Consider the following 27,599-nt stretch of genomic DNA (forward strand, 5'->3'; position numbering starts at 1 on the left):
TAATGTTGCCACTGTGCCATCAAATGCTGCCACTGTGCCATCAAATTATTCCGATGATGCCACGGTGCCATCAAATGCTCCCTCTGTGCCATCAAATGCTCCCACTGTGCCATCCAATGCTGCCACTGTGCCATCCAATGCTCCCACTGTGCCATCCAATGCTGCCACTGTGCCATCCAATGCTCCCACTGTGCCATCAAATGCTGCCACTGTGCCATCCAATGCTCCCACTGTGCCATCAAATGCTCCCACTGTGCCATCAAATGCTGCCACTGTGCCATCAAATGCTCCCACTGTGCCATCCAATGCTGCCACTGTGCCATCCAATGCTGCCACTGTGACATCTAATGCTGCCACTGTGACATCTAATGCTGCCACTGTGCCATCCAATGCTGCCACTGTGCCATCAAATGCTCCCACTGTGCCATCCAATGCTGCCACTGTGCCATCAAATGCTCCCACTGTGCCATCAAATGCTGCCACTGTGCCATCAAATGCTGCCACTGTGCCATCAAATTCTTCCAATGCTGCCACTGTGCCATCAAATGCTCCCACTGTGCCATCAAATGCTTCTACTGTCCCATCAAATGCTCCCACTGTGCCATCCAATGCTGCCACTGTGCCATCAAATGCTACTAATGCTGCCACTGTGCCATCCAATGCTGCCACTGCTGTGCCATTAAATGCTCCCAATGTGCCATCCAATCCTGCCACTGTGCCATCAAATGCTCCCACTGTGCCATCCAATGCTGCCACTGTGCCATCAAATGGTCCTAATACTGCCACTGTGCCATCCAATGCTGCCACTGCTGTGCCATCCAATGCTGCCACTGTGCCATCAAAGGCTCCTAATGCTGCCACTGTGCCATCCAATGCTGCCACTGTGCCATCCAATGCTGCCACTGTGCCATCAAATGCTCCTGAGGTAGCAGTGCGCCCTAGGTGGTTGCCTAGTTTGCCTAGTGTTAGCACCAGCCCTGCCTGGTTTACAGGTTTGAGCTAGAGAACTTCTAACCAACAAGCCTATAAAGAGATGCCAGCTGATCAGACTCTCTGTATTTGCCACTCCATGCACACATCTGATTAGAATATCATATTATCCAAGCAGACACCATCGAATGATAAATAGGCACAACAGGCGAGACGTCGGAGCCAAAAAACGAAACGCGTACAGGTGACGAAGCCTGCAAGAAGAGAAAGCGTTCCGCCGGCCCGTTCACATTAATCTTCTGCGGCAAGTTTAGCTGCTGCTACTTTTCGAATTTAATTTCTCAGATAATATCAGGAGATTTTTAATGTCGGCGCCGGTCTGATGAGAAATGAGGGCTGTTTTTTTTTTTTTTTTCCCCCTCCTCTTATAATGTGATGAAAAAGTCTTATTTTATTGCACCTCGCATTCACAGAGGTAATTATAATTAATAACAATAATGGCGCTGGTGTTCCAGCTTTGATTAATCTCCTTCGGCGGCGGCGGCGGGGCGGCCCTCGGAATGCAGAGAGTTTCTTTTACTTTGTTTTTTTCTGATGAAGAGACGGAAACAATGGAGGATTATGGGAAGAATTTATTGGATCTGAAAGGTCAGCAAACATTTGATTGAAAACCTCCAATTTATGACATTGATTGAAGGCGGCCATCGTTCCTTTTGGTATTTTTGGAAGCCGGTATTCTGCTTTTGTTGCCTTAACCCCTTCAATACCGGGCTTTTATACCCACCTCCATACCGCGCCTATTCTGGCACTTCTTTCCTACATGTACAAATCATCATTATTTTGCTAGAAAATTAATCAGAACCCCCAAACATTATATATGTTTTTTTTAGCAGACACCCTAGGGAATAAAATGGCGGTCATTGCAACTTTTTATCTCGCACGGTATTTGCGCAATAATTTTTCAAACGCCTTTTTTTTGTAAAAAAAATGGTTTCATGAATTAAAAAATAACAAAACAGTAAAGTTAGCCCATTTTTTTTGTAAAACGTGAAAGATGATGTTAAGCCGAGTAAATAGATACCTAACATGTCACGCTTTAAAATTGCGCACACTCATGGAATGGCGCCAAACTTCGTTACTTAAAAATCTCCATAGGCGACGCTTTACATTTTTTACAGGTTACCAGTTTAGAGTTACAGAGGAGGTCTAGTGCTAAAATTGTTGCACACGCTCTAACGCACGCGGCGACACCTCACATGTGTGGTTTGAACGACGTTTACATACGTGGGAGGGACTTACGTGTGCGTTCGCTTCTGAGCGCAAGCTACCGGGGACAGGGGCGTTTTAATTTTTTATTTATTTATTTATTTATTTTTTGTTTTACTTATTTATTTTTTTACACTTTTTTTTCCGATCGCTTTTATTCCTATTACAAGGAATGTAAACATCCCATGTAATAGGAATAGTGTGTGACAGGTCCTCTCTAAGGAGAGAGGCGGGGTCAATAAGACCTTTCCCTCCCCCCACATCTCTCCTCCAGGCTGGAAAGAATGAGATTGTGAAAAAAAATCACAGATCTCATTCTTACTAGCCGCAATTGCGTTTTTTTACTTACGGGGTACCGGACGTGACGTCATCACATCGCGCCCGGGCCTCCGACGGTCATAGAGATGACTGGTGACCATCTGGTCACCAGTCATCTCTATGCTGCACATCCGGCGGACGGCGATCATCTCTCTGGGCCCCCGATGGGACGGGAGAGCCCGGAGAAGCACTGGATGGCGGCGGGAGGGGGGGGGATGTCCCCTCCCGCCGCCTATAAGAACGATCAAGCGGCGGAACCGCCGCTATGATCATTCTTACGGTGCGCAGGATCGCCGCCTGGAAGAAAATGATATCTGAATGATGCCTCTAAGTGTCCCATCATTCCGATATCACCGCACAAAGTACAGGACGTCATATGACGTCCACCCGGGATAACAGATCCCCTTTTTGGACGTCATATGACGGCGTGCGGTTTTAAAGTGGTTAAGAAGCAAAGTCTGCATATTAAGATAAATGATTCCCCAGACGGCCGTTTGGTTCGAAAAATAAAAAGTAGCGGAATTTTTATACTGCAATTAACCTTGTGAACTTCTTCTTATAGGATCAGTAAATCTTAAATGAAAAAGAAAAACGATAAAAAGTTAATCTGTGTGAAAGACGAACTAATTATATTCACAAAGAACTGCCCACACCTGCGGGGGGGTTCTATTTAGATATCATGGTCGTCTTTAGTAAATACGGATTGTTCCGGAACTTTTATACATTGGCAACTCCTATCCTCCTATTAATTAATGCTTCCAAATTAATAATAATTACCGTATATACTCGAGTATAAGCCGAGTTTTTCAGCACATTTTTTTTGCGCTGAAAGTTACCCCCCTCGGCTTATACTCGAGTCACCTTTTTGCGCCTGATCTCCCGGATTTTGGGGACCCGGTACCAGCCGGCTGTAGGTCCCCTAGACTTGGCCCACTCTTCCTCTACAAGTGTGCAAAGTGTGTTGTCCGGGGGACCTCCTACGGGCTGGGGAGCACCGATTTTTCAAAGCCGGACACCCCTTCCATAGACTCCCATGTTAAATGTCAGTCTAGTCATGGGCACAGTGAGGCATGGGCAGGGGCGGACTGACCATTGAGTCACTCGGGCACTGCTGAGGGCCCCATGCCACTAGGGGGCCACATCAAGGTTGCCAGGCTCAGTAAAACCAGGGACAGTATGTAAAAATCTGTGTTTTTTTTTTTACATCTGTCCCTGATATGTCCGAAACCGACATGCTTTTGATGTGAAAATCCCGAGATTTTAGCTGCCCCGCCTCTGCACTGCCTCCTGGCGTGGTGGCCATCTGTAAGCCCGGGGGCCCCATAATCTTCTATTGCCCGGGGGCCCCATGAGTTGTCAGTCTGCCCCTGGGCAAAGTGAGGCATAGGCACAGTGAGGCATGGACACAGTGAGGCATGGGCACAGTGAGGCATGGACACAGTGAGGCATGGGCACAGTGAGGCATGGACACAGTGAGGCATGGGCACAGTGAGGCATGGGCACAGTGAGGCATGGACACAGTGAGGCATGGGCACAGTGAGGCATGCACATGGACACCCTAGGCTTATACTCGAGTCAATACGTTTTCCCATTTTTTTTGTGGTAGAATTAGGTGCGTCGGCTTATATTCGGGTCGGCTTATACTCAAGTATATACGGTAACCAGGGCAGGACTTAGGCTGGTGGGGGCCCCTGGGCTTGAGTGTTGATTGAGGGGCCCCCTGGAGCCGAGAAGTGGGGGGAGGTTGAAGTTGTTGAGCGGGGGGGGGGCCGCCGAGATCGAAGCTGATCAAAGTTGTTGAGCGGGGGGGCTGCCACAGGTCTGAGTTGTTGGGGGGGTTGCCGATTGATCGTAGTTGTTGAGCGGGGGGGGGGGGCTGAAGGGGACTTCTTACCTCTTCATCAGCAACGGCATGGCTCTTCCTGCTTCCTCCTCCCGGGGGCCCCCTATTGGGCGGGGCCCATTGGCTTGAGCCCAGTCAAGCCCAATGGCAAGTCCGGCCCTGACGGTAACCACTTCAGCCCCGCACCATTTTTGCAATTCGGCACTGCATCACTTTAACCACTTGCCGACCGCCGCACACCTATTTACGTCGACAGAATGGCACAGGCAGGCAGATTGGCATACAGGTACGTCCATTTGAATCTGCCTGTCGCGGCCGTGCCTCTCGAGTGCGGCCGCGGATCCCGGGAACTCGATGTTCCCGGAAGTCCCGCGATTGCGGTCGGCAAGAGCAGAACGGGGGAATGACTCTGTAAACAAGGCATTCCGCTATTCAGCCTATTCCCCGTGATCGGGAACGGTCATCAGTGACGTGTCACGTGTAGCCACACCTCCCCTAACAGTAAAGCCGTGTACACACGATCGGGTTTTCTGAAAAAAGCTACACTATTTTTAGGCCCCGTTCATAACTGAGCGACGCTACTGCGTCACGTTTTTATTGAGCGTTTGGAGCAACACCATTATTTTGATTAGACTTCCTTCCACTCCCAAAAATGTGCCAAGAAGGCTCACGTGCCAAATTTTAGGCATGTTCGACATCACCTGTTTTGTCGTGTGACAATCATGGCAAAAAGCGTTTCGGGTGCCGTTAAGAAATGATGGCACCACAAGTGTGTGGCATTTTTTGCCCGTGATTCTGCCCGAAAATCCAATCCTCTTCGGCGTGAACGAGGCCTCGGGAGTCATTCCTTTGTCTAAACCCTCCAAATAAATCTGACTCATGTTCCCCGTCGGTGGATCCGTTTCTCCGATTCCTTTACAAACAACAACGCAGAATGTTCCAATCCGTCACTCGTAAAAACGTTGTGCGTGTGTTTACCTTCATTTCTTCCTGATTTCTGTGCGTCGGACACCAGAGCGCCTGTCAGACCATTAAACCTTCGCACATCTTCTGAAATTAAAACAAATTTCTAATAAAAATGGTCTGTCGGCGCGGAGAAGAAGGTCCGGGCTTCTTATTAACGGAGTAACCTCCGCAGAGTAAACTGCAATCTACAATTTTCCATTTTAACAGGTCCCTGAAGATGGCGGAGAAACAAGATATCCGCTTCCAGGAAATGTAATATTAATGGAAGTTGTCAGAATGTAGCGTACGCGCGCCGCTCCGACTCGCTTCGGGATAAAGTGGAAGTTTTAGCTACACGATTATTTTCTTTATGGCCTCAAACTGGCTTCAGGTTAGAAGGACGCCGGGGCGAAATTAGAGTCTGGTTTGTCCTTCAAGTCTCCTCGCTATCTGCGGTGAATCTCAATGAAGGTCATCCTGGTAGCTGCGCACCATCGTCTTCGTTGGGTTGAAGACATCTGTGACGGTATTAGAATGATATCCCCGTCAAGCATTCCCTTCTTCCCATAAAAGAACATCCCCTCCTGGAATCGCCATAATATTCCACACATAAGCCAAGCTTACTGCTGGAACAAGACACATTAATGGCAGCTTGCTGCTGGTATATATGCAGTTTACAAGCTAAATCCTCAATCAAAGAACAATGAAATCTCCACCCCCTTTCCACACACAGTGGGGGCTCTCATACAGATTATAGGCAGACACTTCGGCGCCGACTCTGAAGACACATTTCTTTAGATAATGACATCAGTGAAGGTAATTACTAGTTGTAACAGAATACGTTATCTAGACAGCTTGGCCCCGCATATAGAAGAGGTAATTACCACAATGAAGCAATCAGAATAATTAACATGAGCCCCTTCTAATCACAGTAAACACAGGGCTTCTTCACACAACACACTAGAATCATGGGTGCTCAACCTGTGGCTCTCCAGCTGTTTCAGAACTACAATTCCCATGAGGCATTGCAAGCTACTGACTGTTACAAGCATGACTCCCAAAGGCAGAGGCATGATGGGACTTGAAGTTCTGCAACAGCTGGAGAGCCACAGGTTGAGCACCCATGCACTAGATCAATTACCCTTTACATACACAGCATTACTAGCAGGGAGAATTAACTGAAGCATATCCTTCACAACATCCATCTTTGGGACTGGAGGTATGAGCTTGAAGAATTCACTTTCTGCTGCTATCAGGATATAACTTAAAGTGGAAGTAAATCTTCCTATCGTTCTCAGCCAAGGAAGCTGCCATCTTGGCCTTGGGTCCGATTTGTCTGCCGCAATGTCGCAGTCCCGCAAAAATTGCTGATCGCCTGATCGTGGGAAAGGGGTCCACATCATGGGCAATCAAAGGGTTAAATGTGTCCCTAGAGAGTGATTTCTAACTGTGTGGGGGAGGTGCTTTAACTATGGGAAGACAGAGATCTGTGCTCCTGCCAGGGGCGGAGTGACCATTGAGGCCCGAGGGCCCCATGCCACTAGGGGGCCCCATCAGGGTTGCCAGGCTCAGTAAAACCAGGGACAGTATGTAAAAATCTAAGTTTTTTTACATCTGTCCCTGATATGTCTGAAACCTTCATGCTTTTCATATGAAAATCCTGAGATTTTAGCTGCCCCGCCTCTGCACTGCCTCCTAGCGTGGTGGCCATCTGTAAGCCCGGGGGGCCCCATAATCTTCTATTGCCCGGGGGCCCCATGAGTTGTCGGTCCGCCCCTGTCTCCTGCTTAGCAGAAACACAGGATCTCTGTCTCCCCTATTAGGAGACAGAGAGCCGGAGGCTCTTTACCGAGATCGGAGATGCAGGGTGTCAGACTGACACCCCGCACCACCGACCCCTGAGCTGCGCACCCCCACGGGCGCGCCCCGGCATGTAATCCTGCACAGGATGTCAATAGACGTCCAGTCAGGATTTCAGAACCACTTCCCGGATGTCAATCTGTTATTGACCGGGCGGGAAGTGGTTAATGGGCACATATATAATGTATGGTGCGTGTGTGCGTGCCGGTGTGGGGGGGGGGGGGTGGAGTAGCAAAATGCACCTTCGCCTGAGTTGGCAAAAATCCTTGCACCGGCCCTGATGACAGGTTCCCATTACGCTTCTAAGACAAGACTTTGGTGCAGCCGATGCTGCTGACTTTTCTTTTCTAGAACACAAGCATGCTTACTCAATGATGTATGAAGTACAGTAACCCCTGGCATCCAATCAGATTTCAGCTGCGGACAGTCAGATCAGAGACGTTTCTCTCGCCGTGTCCTGCAGGGAAATGCATTAAGTTGGGAGTCAAAGAAAAAAAAGAACAAATATCCAATCCAATGCCGGAGTTCAAAGAGGAAGGAAAACATAAAGATCTGTTTCTCTGTAGGTACGAGGGAGCGACGTCCTCAATCCCAGCAATAAATATTAGATAAGCCGCCGCCAGGGAGAGAACGGAAAAGAACAAGAAACCTTTTTTATAACAGTTTTAGGAATGTAGGAAAAAAATAAAATAAAAAAACGTTATAAATTCTATCACTCTTATTGCTTTGGAGAGCAGGAGGCTTCCGGAGGAGGTGGCAGGTCAAATAAAGTATCGGTAACGCCATTTCTTGGTTTTGGATAGAGTGGAAAGCAAATCAAATCACCCGTGCAAATAATGGAAATCCTGAAAACATGACCTGTTGGGGGTACTTGAGGACTGGAGTTGAGAAACACTGGGGTAGATTCAGTAACAATTACGCATTTTTTACGTAGGCGCAGGGCACCGTTTTTGCCCTGCGCCCCCGCAAATTTACTGCGCTACCCGCGATTCACGGAGCAGTAGCTCCGTAAATTGCGTGTGCGCTCTTTAAAATTGCGCGCGCAAGTTAAATGATCCCGTAGGGGGCGGGAATCATTTAAATTAGGCGCGTTCCCGCGCCGACCGTAGAGCGCGTGCTCCGTCGGGAAACTTTCCCGACGTGCATTGCGGCAAATGACGTCGCAAGGACGTCATTTGCTTCAAAGTGAACGTGAATGACGTCCAGCGCCATTCACGATTCACTTACGCAAACTACGTAAATTTTAAATTTTGCGACGCGGGAACGACGGGTATACGTAACATTGGCTGCCCCTGCTAATAGCAGGGGCAGCCTTACGCGAAAACCGCCGTACGCAAACGACGTAAACTGCGTACGCAGGGCTCGCGTAACGTTGTGAATCGGCGTTAGTATGCAATTTGCATACTATACGCAGAGCACAACGGGAACGCCACCTAGCGGCCATCGCAAGAATGTAGCCTAAGATATGCGGGCATAAGAGCCTTATGCCGCGCATATCTTAGGCTGCAGTCGGCGTAACGAGGTTCCTGAATCAGGAGCATTCGTTACGCCGGCGCAAGTAAGCAATTGCACTGCGTAACTATGGTTACGCAGGCGCAATTGCTCTCTGAATCCGGGCCACTGTTCTAAATGGCTGTCATCAGAGGACAGGGATCACCGATGGAGAATCAGAGGACGGGGATCACCGCCGGAGAATCAGAGGACAGGGATCACCGCTGGAGAATCAGAGGACAGGGATCACCGCTGGAGAATCAGAGGACAGGGATCACCGCTGGAGAATCAGAGGACAGGGATCACCGCTGGAGAATCAGAGGACAGGGATCACCGCCGGAGAATCAGAAGACAGGGATTACTGCTGGAGAATCTGAAGACGGGGATCACCGCTGGAAAATCAGAGGACAGGGATTAGCCTCGGGAAGGCTCGGGAATGGAGTATTTTCATGTCTCTCCCGAGTGTTTCCAAACATTCCCGAACGATTCCGATCGGCCGCGATCGGCTCCGGCGCCCCCCCCCCCCCACCTCTGGCCAAACGTGGTACTGCACACCAGTGTGGCTTGAATCCTGCTCGTTTTGCAAGACAACGCTCTAAAACCAAGTTAGGATTTTTTTTTTAAATACAGCGCTCGTATTGCGTATTGACGTATTTTACAAACGGCGCATGCGCTGTCAGCCTACATTTCCCAGTGTGCATTGCGGCAAAGTCCGCCGCACGGTCCTATTGATTTCGACGTGGACGTAAATGACGTAAAACCCTATTCACGGACGACTTACGCAAACGACGTAAAATTTTCAAATTTCGACGCGGGAACGGCGGCCATACTTAACATTACTAGTCCAGCTATTTGATGGAATAACTTTAGGCCTGATAATGCATTACGTAAACGGCGTATCTGTACAGCGTCGGCCGGGGCGTACGTTCGTGAATCGGCGTATCTAGCGATTTACATATTCTACGCCGACCGCAATGAAAGCGCCACCTAGCGGTCAGCCTAAAAATTACACTTTAGGATACGAGGGTGTAAGACACTTACGCCGCTCGTATCTGAGCCTAATTTAAGCGTATCTGGTTACCAGAATACGCTTAAATTAGCGCCGGCGCAAATTCTGAGTTAGGCTGGCGTATCTACTGACACGCCAGCCTAAGGCCTCGTACACACGGCCGAGGAACTCGACGTGCCAAACATGTCGAGTTCCTCGGCGAGTTCAGCCCTGAAGCCGCCGAGGAGCTTGGCGGGCCGAGAGCTCCCATAGAACAACGAGAAAATAGAGAACATGTTCTCTATTTTCTCGACGAGTTCCTCGGCGGCTACATCGGGCCGAAAGTGTACAGACGACAGAGTTTCTCGGCAGAATCAGGCTCTGACCGAGTTTCTCGCCGAATTCTGCCGAGAAACTCTGTCGTGTGTACGAGGCCTCAGTCTCTCTGAATCTAGCTATGGATGTCCATTAATCCTCCAGCGTCTCTTTTTTGTTTTTTTCCCTCGGCACTCATTCCCATCATCCCTTTTCATCGCATTGTTTGTACACTCGACTGTCTCCTATGATTACAGGAGCACTTTAATATAATTTCCAAAGAACACTGACATGATTACAGTCTATCTTCTCTCTTAACATTTGCCGCGGCTCCGTCGTCGCCCAACCCATTCCCGTGAAATAAAGGAGAAGGCAGATTCATGTATTCAGATTTGAGTTATTATTTGGCACAATTAGGCTCAGCACTGCGTTTGTGTTAATGGAATCTTGAATGCGAGATTCGGATTTTGGTCACATTACCATCAAAAACGATGAATTTTGCAGAAAGTGCCGCAATTGTAAACGTTATCTTCGCAGATCTCTAATATTCTCCGCCTGGAGCCTCGCTGGCCTGGGTTTTAATTTTATTTCGTGCCATTAGCTTTGCATGGAATGAGAATCACGGAGCCGGGGTTTAATCTTGTTTTTTACTTTTATTAAGTTGTGAAAATTAGTCAGGAATTATCTCAGAACTTAACTCATTCCTGCCTGCAGAGGACGCAGAAAAGCTCGCACTTATAACTTCCTGACTTGTACAACTCGCAGTACTTGATGAATTCATTGTTTTTTTTTTCAGCTTTTTATAATAGCTCATGTAACGGTCAGGGGTTAACACCGTTTACGATATTCTATTCCACCAACCCAAGACAGCTTATCCGACACTCCACAATCCAGCGGACACGATCCATATGGATTTTCCCAGAATAACGAGACACAAGCTCTGTTCTCTGGTTCCAAACGAATGACACTTTAATGGTAAAACTCAGCTCTTTTATACAGTAGAAACCAAGGCCCCGTACACACGAGGAGACATGTCCGCGGACCGTTTTCATCGGACATGTCTCCTGGGAGGTTTTGGTCTGATGTGTGTACACACCATCAGACCAAAACCCAGCGGACAGAGAACGCGGTGACGTAGAAGACACCGACGTTCTCTGACGCGGAAGTTCAATGCTTCCACGCATGCGTCGAATCAATTCGACGCATGCGCGGGATTTCGGGACGCTGGTTACACGTCATAACCAGCGGACATGTCCGATTAGGTGTACTAACCATCGGACATGTCCGACGGACATGTTTCCAGCGGAAAAGTTTCTTAGCTTGCTAAGAAACTTTTGTCCACTGGAAACCTGTCCGCTAGGCCGTACACGGTCGGACATGTCCACGGAAACTGGTCCGCGGCCCAAGAGTGAACAATGACTCAACTCTACCCACAACATGACACACGGAGCTCAATACACATTCCTTTAGATAATGACATTCAGAATAATCTACATGAGCTAATTACTAATCATTACCCAGACGTTCTGACTCCGCGATCAGCTCTTCTCACCTGCTACACAATACACATTCCTTTGTAGACGTAATTGACATGCTAATTCACTACAGCTGAAAAGTCAGCCATCTGACCTTTCAGACTGTCCAACCCCCAACACATCTATCATCAATAGACTTTCACACAATGAAATATCTTAGGAGCCAGACTCAATTAACACCTCAACAGTATGTGTGTCCCCACATGAATGAGTCACTCTCCTATTGACCTGTTGGGGTCAAAATTAACCACTTGTAATATTTCAAGATATCCCGCAATACATGAGTTATCATTACTGTCCCATCTCATGTAATCCAAGATATCAGTTCTCAGTCATCCTATGCCCCTAGTGGACATAGGATGACCCTAGACCCAAGAGTCATTGGTGAAGCTGGCACAGGAGTACCCAGCATCCTTCAAAAGTCTCTGGGTATCATGGGCCATTCCGTTACAGCTCAGTATACACAATTTTTCTTTTCTTTCTTTTTTTTTTCAAGAAATACACTATACAGTATGGCTATCCCACAGCAGAGGGTTGTTTTGCCGGCTTCCACCAGCAGGTGTCCCCTAGCAGCCAGCAGATCCCAGTAATCATTTCTGATGCTGGCTGCTGGGAGGGTATTTGATCCCTCCTCTACAATTTCATGGTGTTTCAATGTTTTGTCCATCTAGCCAGACTCTGCCTGCTGTGGATCCTGAGCCTTGATTCTGAATGATCCTGCTCTTCCATCAGTAGGTGTCCCCTAGCAGCCAGAAGATCCTAGTAATCAATCCTGATGCTGGCTGCTGGGAGGGTATTTGATCCCTCCTATACAATTTCCCTGTGTTTCAATGTTTTGCCCTGCTAGCCAGACTCTGCCTGCTGTGGATCCTGAGCCTTGATTCTGAATGATCCTGCTCTTCCATCAGAAGGTGTCCCCTAGCAGCCAGGAGATCCCAGTAATCAGTACTGATGCTGCCTGCTGGGAGGGTATTTTATTACCCTCCTCTACAATTTCCTGGTGCTTCAATGTTTTGCCCTGCTTTTTGCCTTAAAATTTTGAAACAAAAAAAAAAAACATTTTGCAAACAGGTAATTTTTTTCCTTTGTTGATATGCACTGATGAGGCTGCACTGATGGGCACTGATAAGGTGGAACTGATGGGCACTGATGGGCACTCATAAGTCTACACTGATGGTCACTAATAAGGCAGAACTGATGGGCACTGATAAGGCAGAACTGATGGGCACTGATAGGCGGCACTTATAGGTGGCACTGATAGACAGCACTGATAGGTGGCACTGACGATGAGGCGCTGATAGGCATTGATGGGCACTGATAGGTGCCACTGGTGGGCATTGATAGGTGGCATCGGTGGGCGCTGATAGGCTGCACTAATGGGCACTGATATGATGGCATTGATGGGCAATGATAGGCGCCACTAAAGGGCACTGATATGTGGCACTGATAGGCAGCATTGATAGGTGGCACTGACGATGAGGCACTGATGGGCACTGATAGGGGGCACTAGTGGGCATTTTTAGGTGGCACTGGTAGGTGGCACTGAGGGGCACTGCTTAGCAGCAGTTTGTGTGGATGGTACGGGATCGTTGTCCCATTTACACAACCCGTAATCGGTTTTCAGTGAGAGGGAAAAAAAGCCGATTACCGGCTTCTGTTTATATCATGTGATCAGCTGTCATTGGCTGACAGCTGATCACGTGGTAAGGGGCGGGCATTTGCTGATCACAGAGAACGCCCAGGCAGCTCATGTACGGGAGGACGTTCATGGACGCCCTCCTGGCAATTTAGGACTTTTGTAGCCATCTTTCGGCTATTACGTGGGCAGGAAGAGGTTAAAATAAAGGTAAAAAGCCAAAAAAAAAAGAAAATGAATGCAGCCACCACATCTAAGAATTGGCCAAATTTTATATATTTTTTTTGGGGGGGGGGGGGGGGTAATACTTCTTTATTTGGCAACAGGGTCTCTTTAAAGGGCGACTGTCGTAATTCGCTTTTATTATAGCAGAAAAGAGTGGGCGTTCTTCCCGGCATCACGATAAATAGCGCTGCACGTTGCCAGGTGCTCCTCTTGTCTGCCGCGAGAATTAATGAGCGGTGCGACTTCCTGTGACATGTAAATAATTACACTTCTGATACCCCCGCCATATAAATATGATTAATAAAATCCGCAGTCTCTTCCTTTCTGTCGCTCTCTAGAAAAATAACAAACAGTCACATAAATGACAGCAAAGATTCAATTATATCCTAAAACATCAGGAAAAAAAGAGTCAGAGGAATGAACCATGTATTATTTAAAGAGCAACTCCACTTTTGTTGAGCCCCCCCTGTTGGCTGTTTGCTCCTCTGTGTCCATGTGTAGAGTGAATGTGAATGGGAGTGACTTTATAATTATCAATCAGCTGCTGCACCAGGGTCCTAATGAGGAAAGTGGGAGGGTCTACAACCCTTTAGACTTACCGTATTTATCGGCGTATACGCGCACTTTTTTCCCCTTAAAATCAGGGGAAAATTGTGGGTGCGCGATATCCGCCGATCCCCGCTTCTCCGAGCCGAGTGTACTGCGCACTCGGCTAGGTGCGCAGTACACTCGCCGACCAGCCGCAGGTTGGCTCGTTCCCGCAAATCGCCGTAGCTGTGCGTCGATTTGGAAACTCGCTTTTGAAGGCATGCGCGCGCTCCCATTGGCAGGGAAGACTATAGGATATAGACTATGAAATATGGACTATGGGATATGAATTATGGAATATAGACTATGGAATTTGGACTTCGGACTTTGGACTATGGAATATGGACTATGGGACATTGACTATAGGATATGAACCATGGACTGTGGGAACCGTGGAATATGGACTATGGGATATGGATTTTGGACTTTGGACTTTGGGATATGGACTTTGGACTATGGACTAAGCAATATGGACTTTGGACTATGGACTAAGCAATATGGACTTTGAACTATGGATTATAGTATATGGACGATGGGGAATGGACCATTGAATATAGACTATGGGATATGAACTATGGAATATGGACTTTGGACTATGGGATATGGACTTTGGGATATAGACATTGGACTAAGGGATATGGACTATGGGGTATGGAATTTGGACTATGGAAGATGGACTTTGGGATATGGGATATGAAATATGGGATATGAATTATTGATTATGAACTATGGACTTTGGACTATGGGATATGGGATGGACTTTGGTCTATGGATTATGGACTATGGTATATGAATTATTGAATATGAACTATGGGATATGGACTTTGGACTGAGGGATATGGACTATTGCAAATGGACTTTGGGATATGGACTATGGGAAATAGACTTTGGGATATGGACTATGGGATATGGATTATGGGGTTTGGACTATGGAATATTGACTAAGGAATATTGACTATGGATTATGGACTATGGGATATGGACTATGAGATATGGACTTTGGACTATGGGATATGGACTATGGGATATGGACTATGGGATATGGACTATGGGATGTGGACTATGGGATGTGGACTATGGGATATGGTATATGGACTATGGTATATGGACTATGGCATATGGACTATGGGATATGGACTATTGGATATGGATTATGGTGTTTGGACTATGTGATATAGACTATGGGATATGGACTATGGTATATGGACCATGGGATATGGACCATGGGATATGGACTATGGTATATGGACTTTGGGATTATGGGATATGGACTATGGGATATGGACTTTGGGATTATGGAATATTGACTATGGATTATGGACTATTGGATATGGATTATGTGATATTGACTATGTGATATGGACTATGGGATATGGACTATGGGATATGGACTATGGTATATGGACCATGGTATATGGACTTTGGGATTATGGGATATGGACTATGGGATATGGACTATGGGATTATGGGATATGGACTATGGGATCTGTAGGGTGCATAGAGGAGTGCACATGACTGCCACTAACATGCACTGCCCAGTCCATACAAATGGAAGTGAGGGGGGAGAAGAGGTTTGGGTGCTCATGGAGGAACACAGCCAGAAACACCTTCATGAAGAATAAATGACGGGACCATTAGGTAGTGGAGGTGTAAGGACTATTTTTGGAGAATAAGAATGTCATTTAGTATGTCTCCGATCAGCAGATCACGATGGGGGGGATGGGGGGGGGGGTGGGAGAATGGGTGTCGATGTGACCAGAAGATTGGTTTGTTGTGTGCTGCAGATTATAATGTATTTTCTGTTAGACTGCAAAAAAACAAAAACAAAGCCATAACAATTACCTGACATCAGAAAATGTCTCGGGACCCTTAATGGCCTTTTGTCAAACGCCGGGAACATTAGAAAATGAAAACGCCGTCAAACAAATGGCAGCCCAAAGACACCTTTTAATTACGTCTCGGCAGACTAAATTAGATTGCCGGCTTGTTGGACGGGAAAACAGAGGCGCGTGCTGATACCTGGCCTGCGTGCCAAGCTGGCCCCTCTCTGTATTCAGCGCTCCTACATTGTGTCTTCCTCCATCGACCGGCTATTAGCGAGTGAAGATTTAATCAATGGCGTCAATATTGTCAGCCTGGAAACAAATGAGTCTGGAATGTAAGCCGCCCGCCCGGCCGCTCTATTCTGTTCAGTAATGAGGAATGATTTACATCACTCCGCTGCTTTTTAAAGAAAAAAAAGAAAGTGCAATTAAAGAGCCGCTGCGATTGGAATGGAGACCGCGTTCCGTGAGCGCGCAGCTTTATTTTCCATTGTAATACCTTACAGTGACAGTAAAAAATGATATATGGACTATGGGATATGAATTATGGAATATGGACTATGGAATTTGGACTTTAAACTTTGGACTTTGGACTATGGGATAAGAACCGTGGAATATGGACTATGGGATATGTAGTCTGGTCCCAGTTTCCTGAATGTAGCTTGATTTTGCCATCCCTGCTGCTGATTCCAGACACAGTGTGCTGGTAGGGTTGCAGACATTTCTACTGAAGCTGTGGCCGCTTAAAAGAAAAAATAAATATATAAAGAAATAACTAAATAAATACACTTCACTCTGTTCAAGAACTGGGGAGAGTTGTGGCCCACTGCTCCCACACACAAAGAGCAAAAGTCCGTCTTTGCAGTGTGCCAGGACCTGGATCGCCTGCTGGTGGCACTGTGCTTCCCAGAGTGGAAAGTTGTAGTTCTGGTGTCCACCAGCAGGTGTCCACGAGCAGATCCCAGTAATAAGTTTTCACCTGATGCTGGCTGCTGGGAGGGTATTTAGTTCCACCTCTGCATTTCCCCCTTTGCTTCAGTGTTTTATTTTGCTGCCAGATACTTAGATCTTTATGTTTGCTGGTGTTTGGATAGATTTTGGTTTCACTGTAAATACATTTTACTGTAAGTATATGTAGTCTGGTCCCAGTTCCCTAAGTGTAGCTGCACAGATTTGGTTACCCCTGCTGCTTATTCCTGGCACAGTGTGCTGGCAGGGGACAGGCTTTTCTACTTCAGCTGTGGCTGCTTAAAAAAAAAAGAAAGAAACAAAGAAAGAAAGAAACAAAGAAAGAAAAAGAAAGAAACCGGTTTCATGTCCCCCTGTTCATGAGCTAATGTGAGGTGTGGACCACTGCTCCCACACAGAGAGCAAAAGTCCTTCATTGAGTGTGTTGAGGACCTGGATCATCTGCTGGTGGCACTGTGCTTTCTAGAGTGGAATGTTGTAGTTCTGGTGTCCACCAGCAGGTGTCTCCCAGCAGCCAGCAGATCCCAGTAATGAGTTTCCACCTGATGCTGGCTGCTGGGAGGATATTTCGTTTCGCCTCCCCCTTGCTCCATTGTTTTACTTTGCTGCCAGATACTTAGATCTTTATGTTTGCTGTTTGGATGGATTTTGGTTTAACTGTAAATACATTTTACTGTAAGTATATGTAGTCTGGTCCCAGTTTACTGAGTGTAGCTACATAGATTTGGCCATCCCTGCGGCTAATTACTGACACAGTGTGATGGCAGGGGACAGGCTTTTCTACTTCAGCTGTGGCAGATTAATTTTTTTTATAAATAAATAAACCATCTTCATTTCACTCTATTCAAGAGTTAATGAAAGGTGTGGACCACTGTTACCACACAGAGCAGAAAAGTCCTTCTTTGCAGTGTGTCAGGATCTGGATCGCCTGCTGGTGACACTGTGCTTCCCAGAGTGCAAGGTTGTAGTTCTGGTGTCCACCAGCTGCTATCTCCCAGCATCCAGCAGATTCCAGCATCCAGCAGATTCAACCTAATGCTGGCTGCTGGTTGGGTATTTAGTTCCACCTCTATATTCCCCCATTGGTACAGTGTTTTTCTTTGCTGCCAGATACTTATATCTTTATATCTGTGGTTTGCTGGTGTTTGGATGGATTTTGGTTTCACTGTAAATAAATTTTACTTAAAACATAAATAGTCTGGTCCCAGTTTCCTGAGCGTAGCTTGGTTTGGCCATCCCTGCTGCCGATTTCTGACACAGTGTGCTGGTATGGGGCCGGCTTTTCTACTTATGCTGTGGCTGCTTCAATTTTAACTAAATAAACGGTTGTCAACTTCACTCTGTTCAAGAGCTATGGCGGGGTGTGGACCACTGTATCCACTCAGAGAGCAAAGTCCTTTGATGCAGTATGCTGGCCGGGGACAGGCTTTTATTTTCTTTTTACTACGCTGTAGCTGCTTTCTAAAGAAAATCGAATCCAGCTTTGCACACTCCTCGTTTTGATGCACCTGGATTGTATTTAGTTCATTTAAACGGAAATCTCTGTTGGATGTTACTAATGCAGTCTCTAACAATATCATTTAGTCCTCCTTTAATCCAGCCTGACAAAGTGACAACACTCAGAGATCTCGGCCTGTCACCCGTCATCCATCACCCGGGACTAATGAAGTGTGTGACGTCAATATTTGTCACCCCGCCGGCGGAGAGGTTATCCTGGAGGCCACGAGCTTCAAGAGCTTCAAGTGCCTTTTTTTTTTATAAAGGACTTGTTAATTAACACACACAATTAAAATGATCAATATAACACAAGTCTAATTAAGTGGCAGCAGATAGCGGCGGAGAGACGATTGTTTTCCGTCTCGTCAGCGGTTTGTACTTTGTTGTGCGGTTTGCACGTAAACAGCTGGCGTGCGAAAAAAAAAAGCTGTGCTTGTTTCTGTTTGATAAGCGGATCAGAATGAAGGCGACATTGAAGATGATAACTCTCCGATCGTTTCATCTCTGAACAATGCATCCTCCCCAAAATGATTTGATTCCGTGTTTTAGATGCCCGCAAATGCCAATAGTTTGATTATTTATTGTATAACGAGTTTATACAAATCCCATAAAAATTACCTTTTGTTCACTTAGGTGTTCTAGAAGTGGCGGCTGGTGGTCAATTATTTTTTTTGGGGGGGGGGGGGGTGGCAAACAGACCTGGCTCCCTTAGGCCTTGTACACACGAGCAGACATGTCCGATGAAAACGGTCCGCGGACCGTTTTCATCGGACATGTCTGCTGGGAGCTTTTGGTCTGATGTGTGTACACACCATCAGACCAAAATCCCCGCGGACAGAGAACGCGGTGACGTAGACGACACCGACGTTCTCAAACCCAGAAGTGCAATGCTTCCACGCATGCGTCGAATCAATTTGACGCATGCGCGGGATTTCTGGCCGCTGGTTATACGTCATAACCAGCGGACATGTCCGATGAGTCGTACTAACCATCGGACATGTCCGACGGACATCTTTCCAGCGGACAAGTTTCTTAGCTTGCTAAGAAACTTTTGTCCGCTGGAAACCTGTCCGCTAGGCCGGAAAACTGTCCGCTAGGCCCTACACACGGTCGGACATGTCCGTGGACCAGTTTCAGCGGACAATGTTTGGTCGTGTGTACGAGGCCTTACATGCACTCTCTTGATGCATACTTGAGCTTACCGCATCGGGAGCTTACCGATCCCCGCGCTCTCAGCACAGAAAACTGTTTACATAAGGGCCACATATATGCAGCCCTTGCCTGCATACTTTTGCTGATAGGTGTCCCTCGTTCCCATCTCTAAAGCCTCGTACACACGACCGGTTTTCTCGGCAGGAAAATTTCCAGGAGAGCATTTGGCCGGGAATCCCGGCTGTGTGTGTGCTCCCTAGCAGTTTTCCCGTCGGGAAAACAGCCGGGAAACCCGACGGGAAAATAGAGAACCCTGCTGTCTATATTCCCGTCGGGATTCCCAGCAGAGTGTTTCCTGCCAAGAAAACCGGACTTCTGTATGCTTACCTGAGTGTAGAAAAACCGTGCATGCTTGATAACACTTTGACGCATGCGCGGTAGCATAGAACATTAGTCTGGGGTGTAGTAAGATGGCTGCGATGGAATCGAATGTGACGAGACACCGGCTCGCCGTAGTCGATGATGTCACTGTGTTCTTGCTATTCAAAAGGATGGCGGGTTTTTGTGTGGCCGTGTGTATACATGGCTTTTCAGGGCAAGCCTGCTGATAACTGCTGTGGAACTTCTTTGTTTTTGTTGCTGCTGTATTATCCTTCTGCGGTGTGGACAGGGTTAAACTGAACATTCATTCATGCAGAAGTTCAGCAGCCGTCTTTGAGGAGACCACTTCGCAATGCTCATCTATGGAGTGTGTCCAATGAAAGGTGGAATCCATTTTGGCTCGCTCTAGAATACCTCCCAACTAATTTTAGCTCACTCTAGCATACTTCCCAACTTTTTAGCCCTGTACACAGGACCGGGAATCCCATCGGGAAAAAAAAACATTGGTTTTCCCGACGGGATTCCCGGTCCTGTGTACAGGGCTAAAAAGTTGGGAGGTATGCTAGAGCGAGCCAAAATGGATTCCCCCTTGCATTGGACACACTCCATAGATGAGCATTGCAAAGTAGTCTCCTCAAAGATGGCTGCTGAACTTCTGCATGAATGAATATTCAGTTTAACCCCGTCCACACCGCAGAAGGATAATACAGCAGCAACAAAAACAAAGAAGTTCCACAGCAGTTCTCAGCAACAGTCCAGGTTACACAGAGGCAAGGTGTGTGACGCTCTCCTTTGTACCGGTCATGGCGGTGTGGTGGAACTGGGAGATCCAGTAGGGTTATCCTCATGGTATTTGAAGCCAGCATGTGATCCAGCTTATGCTTTGAAGATAGTTTATTTCCTTGTCAAGCTCTAGTTCTATGGCCTTGGCCTGGATAGAAAAGATAAACCTATATTAACATTTGAGAAGACGGAGCAGCAGCCGTCTCCTCCGGCAGACCTCTGGCAGTAAGTTGCATGTGTTTATATCCGAATACGGGAATTTGTTTGACAGCCATATGTTTAATTAAACACTGTATCAAATTACCGGAGTACCAATGCATATAGAATGATGGCTTACTTTATTCATATATAACGAGTGATCCTGTTAAGTTTGCATTAGCGCCTGCCTGGTGATTTACTTAGAAATGGTGAGAATGTGGCGGCCTTGATTTTTTTTTTTTTCCCCTTGGCACTCATTTATATTTGTGTGTTTTTGAAATGTACATATTATTCTGTTTTCAGCATATGTGTTTAATGGAGGTCAATGATGACTGGGTACCAAGGCCAAATTCTCAGGTTTAGCATACATCAGTTACCATGACAACAACACTATGGCCAATTTGCATAACTAATAATGTTTATATTAGTTACATATATATATATGTGTGTAAGTCCTTTAACTAGAACTTAACCACTCCAGCCCCGGAAGAATTTACCCCCCTTCCTGACCAGATCATTTTTTGCGATTCAGCACTGCGGCGATTTAACCGGTACCCGGCCGGCGCACGACGATGTACGTCGACAGAATGACACAGCTGCGCAATTGGGCATACAGATAGGCCCCTTTTCATTTGCGAGCCATGTGGTCGCGTGCGCTAGACCCTGCCGTGAGCTCCGTGACCGCGCGCCCGCAGGACCCGCGGACCCAATCGGTAAAACCGGCCCGCCCACAAACCGTGCCGCCCGCCGGCTCGCTCTCTCACCCGCCCACGGAGCCGCTAGCGGGAACGCCCGCTCTCTCGCCCGGCAATAATTTTGTCGGGGTGGCAATTGCCCCGTTGCCCCCCCTGGATCTGCCCCTGGATGCATGTCCCACCACTCCAATACAAATAAAAATAAAATAATCTCTTGCTAGGGAACTAAAAACTTCCCATCATACTCTGCCAGGACAGCATGGTCCAGCTGTTGGGAGGCTACCAAACTTTGGTGTGGAGGACAAGGTGTTGCCAACAATTAGAATAAAAACAAGGCTCAGATCGGGATAGTTGTTGAACATTAGCGGGGAAGTCTGGCTGTGGGATCACATTAGCTTCCATCAGGTATAAAAGCCGTTCAGTTAAGTAGAAGGAAGCAGCAGGGCACAAAGTTTTTCACGCTGAGTAAAATTCGAGGAGCATTAAACTCCGAGAAAGGGAGGCTTGTTCGCAAGCACTTAAGCTGCTTTAACATGTAATCATTTACCTTTATAGCCCAATTTATTTTTAAATAATATTTATCCACTTTATTATTATACGGCACATGGGTTTCACGCATGTCTCTACGTTGGGTTTTTGACAATGCACCTAGATTTCCACAGGTAAAGAGAAGCTTGTAGTATTAGGCGCAGGGCTGGCATGACTAGGTAGCAGGGAACAGCACTTATAGGGGTTAATTTAAGGGGAGTGTAGTTGGTCAGGTCAGGGGGTGGCCTAAGTTAGTTGTTCCTGGGATAGGAGGGGCCTGGGGGTCCGGAGGTCAGTTGGTGGTCAGCAAGAGAAGAAGGAGCTCCCACCCACCCGCCCAAATATATTGTTTTTCTTGTATATATATTGTGTTTTGGGTTAGGGGTTGGGGATCTTTGGGGGCATTAGAAATTTAGACCAATATGGCATAAGTGGGGAAACATCATGGTATGGGATCCTCGGTTGATGCCAGTTAATGAGGTTTAAATGGCATTGGGAGACCAGTATCAACGTTGGAAGGTGCAGAGTGGTATTGTCCTCAAGTCGGCGTTCTGCTGACTGGGGAACTTGTGTGGCCATGCTTATACGTAGAAAATTTGGTCAGTGCCTTCAATGATCCTCAACATGGTTACAATTAGGTAGATTCACAGATATTGGCCCAACTTTGCGGCGGCGTAGCTTAGCGTGTTTAGGCTACGCCGCCGTAAGTTAGCTAGGCAAGTACTTGATTCTCAAAGTACTTGCCTGCTAAGTTACGGCGGCGTAGCCTAAAGCGGGCGGGCGTAAGGGCGCCTAATTCAAATATCTCTAAGGGGCGTGTTTTATGTCAATGGGGCTTGACTTGACGTTTTTGATGTTTTTTTAAACTGCGCATGCGCCGGGCGCCTACATTTCCCAGTGTGCATTGCAGCTAAGTACGCCACACGGGCCTATTTATTTCGACGTGGACGTAAATGACGTAAATCCCTATTCACGGACGACTTACGTAAACGACGTAAAATTTTCGAATTTCGACGCGGGAACGGCGGCCATACTTTAACATTACTATTCCAACTATTTGATGGAATAACTTTAGGCCTGATAATGCGACTGTGTTACGTAAACGGCGTATCTGTACTGCGTCGGCCGGGCGTACGTTCGTGAATAGGCGTATCTAGTGATTTACATATTCTACGCCGACCGCAATGGAAGCGCCACCTAGCGGCCAGCCTAAATAATGCACCCTAAGATAGGACGGCGTAAGCCGTCGTATCTTAGATAGGTTTAAGCGTATCTCTGTATGAGAATACACTTAAACTGAGGTCGGCACAGATTCCGAGTTAGGTCGGCGTATCTACTGATACGCCGACCTAACTCTATGTGAATCTAGCTAATTGTGTTTTGGGTTAGGGGTCAGTGGTTGGGGATCTTTGGGGGCATTAGAAATTTAGACCAATATGGCATAAGTGGGGAACCATTATGGTATGGGATCCTCGGTTGATGCCAGTTAATGAGGTTTAAATGGCATTGGGAGATGGGTATCAACGTTGGAAAGTGCAGAGTGGTATTGTCCTTGAGTCGGCGTTCTGCTGACTGGGAAACTTGTGTGACCACGCTCATACGAAGAAAATTTGGTCAGTGCCTTCAACATGGTTACAATGTATCTGTGAGGGGATTGCTTGTAAATACATTTTATGGTTAATATGTTAATAAAATGGCTGTTGCGGACAATTTACTCCAAGATGGGTTTCGCCTGGTTATTTATAGGGTAAGTGGGAAATATGGTATTATAGGTAATAGGCAGTTTGCTTCTGTCTTACCATAGTCATGTACAGGTGAAATCAGAATTTAAAGGGTCGATGCAAAACTGGAAGACGGTGACGTCTTGGGTTTTGCCATGAACTCTTCCCATTGGACTTCTGAGCTCTTCCCTGACCACTCCTTAGCTTGATATCTTAGATTGCCTATTGCTGTAGGTGGGGGGTCTCCATGCCTTATCTTTGTGATCGATAATGTACAAATGAAAAATCCAACAGACAGCACAAGACCAGAATTGTTGCTGATTTGTATAATCACCTCACTTTTTGTATTTTTGTGTTTGTACACGTTTTTGCACGTGTGACTGGTAGGGTGTAGTTCCTCAGACCTGCCCCGAAATACTTGGGAGTGGGTGGACATGGCCTTCTGGCTTAGTTCGCCCTCTCTCATGGGGTCTCCCTTCGGGGGGAGCCCCACCTAGTACTTGGGTGGGTCTGTTTCGGCAGACCCTCCAGAGAACGGGGTCCGCTGGTTTTGGCCAGATGTTACCCATTCTTGGCCCCTACACTCTGTACATTATTTACTCCGGACCCTTGCACTCTGTACATTATCTACTCCTGACCCTTGAACTATAGACAATACAAACACCCGACCCCTGCACTCTGTACTTTATCTACTCCTGAACCTTGCACTATGGACATTACAAACACCTGACCCCAGCACTACATTCTGTACATTACACACACCTGACCCCTGAACTAATTTATTTTTCACACACCTGACCCTTGCACTCTTGTGTGTTACCTATTCCTGACCCATACACTCTGAACAATATCTACACCGGACCCTTGAACTATGTACATTATTCACACCTGACCCCAGCACTACATTCTGTACATTACACCCACCTGACCCTTGCATTATGTGCATTGCACGCACCTGACCCCTGCACTCTGTATGTTAGAATGCATTAAGATAAAAAAACTTCTGCCTTTGCAACTCCTTTAACGAATGAATCCGAAACAAAATGAATTTTTCCGTTGTGCACACCTCTACACTCTACTGTTTGCCTAGTTGCCAATATTAAAACTCTTCACCCTAAACTACATAGACGTGTTGGCTTGATAATGATGACTAACTCGATTGTATAACTCCGGAGTATGATACATTTGTGACCTCACACCAGTGACATCATCACCAGGGCCACCCTCTTATTGGCCTTCTTTGTTCCTTCTTGGCATTCTGGCCCCTTTTCCTGGTTGCCCCAGTACCCTCCATTTATGAGTCATCTCTGCCCCCCCCCCCCCACAGGTGATGACAAGGGGCAGCGATTCTACCAAGAAGTACAATGAGCAGCTTTTTAAGCTTTGGGATGAAGTAGAACAGATTTTGTATTGATTATACCTTGTGACTTTGGGATTGTTGTCTTTTCTTCTTTATAGAATTGGCACGTTGTTTGGATTTGTTCTCTTATACTCATATTGTCTCTTTTCTCACCAACAGTTGCGGGTGGAAACCATAGATGAAAGTGGAAAAACCATTGAGGGCCCAGTGGATCTAGAAGTCCTGGTCATCGATCAGAATGACAACCGACCAATCTTCAAGGAAGGACCTTACGTCGGCCATGTTCTCGAAGGGTCTCCAACTGGTGAGTGCCAAACCTGTCCCTATAAATTTCACAGCGCCCTCAACTGGAATGGCCTCCTGTCAGAAAGGCTATACAGGGCCCCCATGATTTCTAACAGCAGCCGTGGCAAGGTTATTCCAGCGATCTCCCCTGCGGAATAGGATCCAAAATGTTACATTTCTTAGACATGTTGGCTACTTACCTTGGATTCAACCAGGCCCAATTTTTATGTTTTTACTCTGTAGAAAAACCTGGTCATCTGTATTTACAGTAGGTGACCGTGATATTGTGTCAATCTCGCTGCTTTTATCGGCAAGATTGACCACCTACAAGCCCCGTCGCAGGAGCCAGCCCCGAGAAGGCTCGGCGGGTAGGGAAAAATATGTTTCAATGAAAGGGGATCCGACTTGGATTCCCGCCAATACCAGGCACTGTGTTTAGTATGAATCATGAGGGGGAACTCCACGCCAAATTTTATATAAAAAACCGGCATGGGTTCCCCTACAGGAGCTTACCAGGTCTGGTATGAATTTTAAGGGGAACCCTCCTACGCCCAAAAAAATGGCGTGGGGGTTCCCCCAAAATCCATACCAGACCTAAGGACCTGGTATGCTCCTGGAGGGGAATCCATGCCGTTTTATTTATTTCAAATTTGGCATGAAGTTCCCCCTTATGATTCATACCAAACACAATGTATTGGCGGGAATCCAAGTCGGATCCCCGTCGCTTCTTTGTCGCGCTTGCTGTAATGCGTTTTTCCTATTGCAGCCAGCGCGAGGTGGACAGTACCCTGTCGCCGAGAAACACATTCTCGAGGGCAGGTACTGTACCTTTTTAAATCAATCGTTGTCTTATATAGTATCTGCCACTTGTGAATGTGGTAGCCAGGCTAAATCTGGACTCAACCTATATCTGGTTTATGATTGAGTCAAATATCTGTTTGATTTAACCCTCAAAGTGATGATATAAAGGAAACTAAGACTGCTGGTTGTTAGCGTGTTTTTTTTTCCTGAAGTGCCCTCATGAGTTAGTGCTTTTCTTCTGGCATGCTGAATAGGATGTACTTGCTCTTTACTGCATTGACCTTCAAGTATGACATCCATCGTGTATATCTCCGTTGCTTTGATGAACATTGCCTGGAAAGGATGTAAGAATTGTCAGGAGTGTGTAACGCTCCTGTTCCATGGCAGCTGCTTATCTCATTCCGGCATCCTGTCTTTGGCTGAGCTGCATTCTCCTTGCCTGACTGTCCACCTGCAGGGTGATTGGTGTAGACGCAGCCTTTGGGTGGAGACCAAACCCGTTTTAAGCCTGCCAAGCCCTTAGTGTCATGACTGCTGAGGCGCAATGGGCCCAGGTACAATTAAATGTAACATAAATGTATGGAAAACCTTTCCCCTTGCCCCCTCACCCCATTACATAAACACACTTACAACCATTAGGTTGCAAAGGGCAAGGCCACAGCTTTATTAAAAATCCAACATATAACATGGGGATACTTTTCAACCGGTGGCAGTCACAGTTGTACTGTGAGCACGCAACTCCAAAAGGGGGCCTGTCCTTGCCATAAGTGCTGGACAGGCCGCCTGCTCCCAATTTCTATCCTGGACATAGTCCAATACAGCCAATTTTATTCTGGTAAGGTCAATAAACCGCAGCAAGCTGTGACATACCATAAAAAAAGGGGCGGGAGGGTGGGCAGCTCTTCCAACCACGTTCCTCAAAAGACCCAGAATTCCCTGGGGCAATACTTTTTCGGAGCTCAGGCCCAGCCTATCCCCCATTGAACAACCAATCCTTGGTGACCACTCAGCCACCTTGTCCTGCACATGGCCATGCCCTCATCAGGCAAGGCTCTCTTTCCCTGTTTACCTGCCTTGTTCATATCCCTGACCTTTACCTTCACCTGATCCCCGCCCTGCCAGCTAGTATATATTTCCTTGTTATCAACCTAGGATTGGACTTTGAACTGCTCTATGAACTCTGCCTGCCTTTTGACCACAGGTTTGACCCTGACTACTCTCTGAACTCTGCCTGTCTTTTGACCTCGGGTTTGACCCTGACTACTCTCTAAACTATGCCTGCCTTTTGACCTCGGGTTTGACCCTGACTTTCTTTCTGAACTCTGCTTGCCTTTTGATCACATATTTGACCCTGACTACTGTTCTGGAAATTTTATAGATAGGCAACTCCTATCCTCATATTGATTATCAGTGCCATATTAATAATAACTACTGCAGTAGAGACACAAAAAGATACACTCAGCATC

At 46.8% G+C, this 27,599-nt stretch overlaps 1 protein-coding gene across 1 annotated transcript in view; it reads left to right on the forward strand.

Moving 5' to 3' along the window:
* CDH13 (cadherin 13) overlaps positions 1 to 27,599 on the forward strand; it is a 561,676-nt gene that overhangs the window by 329,051 nt on the left and 205,026 nt on the right. Inside the window, exon 6 of the mRNA XM_040329592.1 lies at positions 25,207 to 25,351. Within this exon, the coding sequence (XP_040185526.1) occupies positions 25,207 to 25,351 (145 nt within the window). The remainder of the gene's footprint in view (positions 1 to 25,206; positions 25,352 to 27,599) is intronic.

Source organism: Rana temporaria, chromosome 11 (assembly GCF_905171775.1).
Source record: "Rana temporaria chromosome 11, aRanTem1.1, whole genome shotgun sequence".
Taxonomy (NCBI): domain Eukaryota; kingdom Metazoa; phylum Chordata; class Amphibia; order Anura; family Ranidae; genus Rana; species Rana temporaria.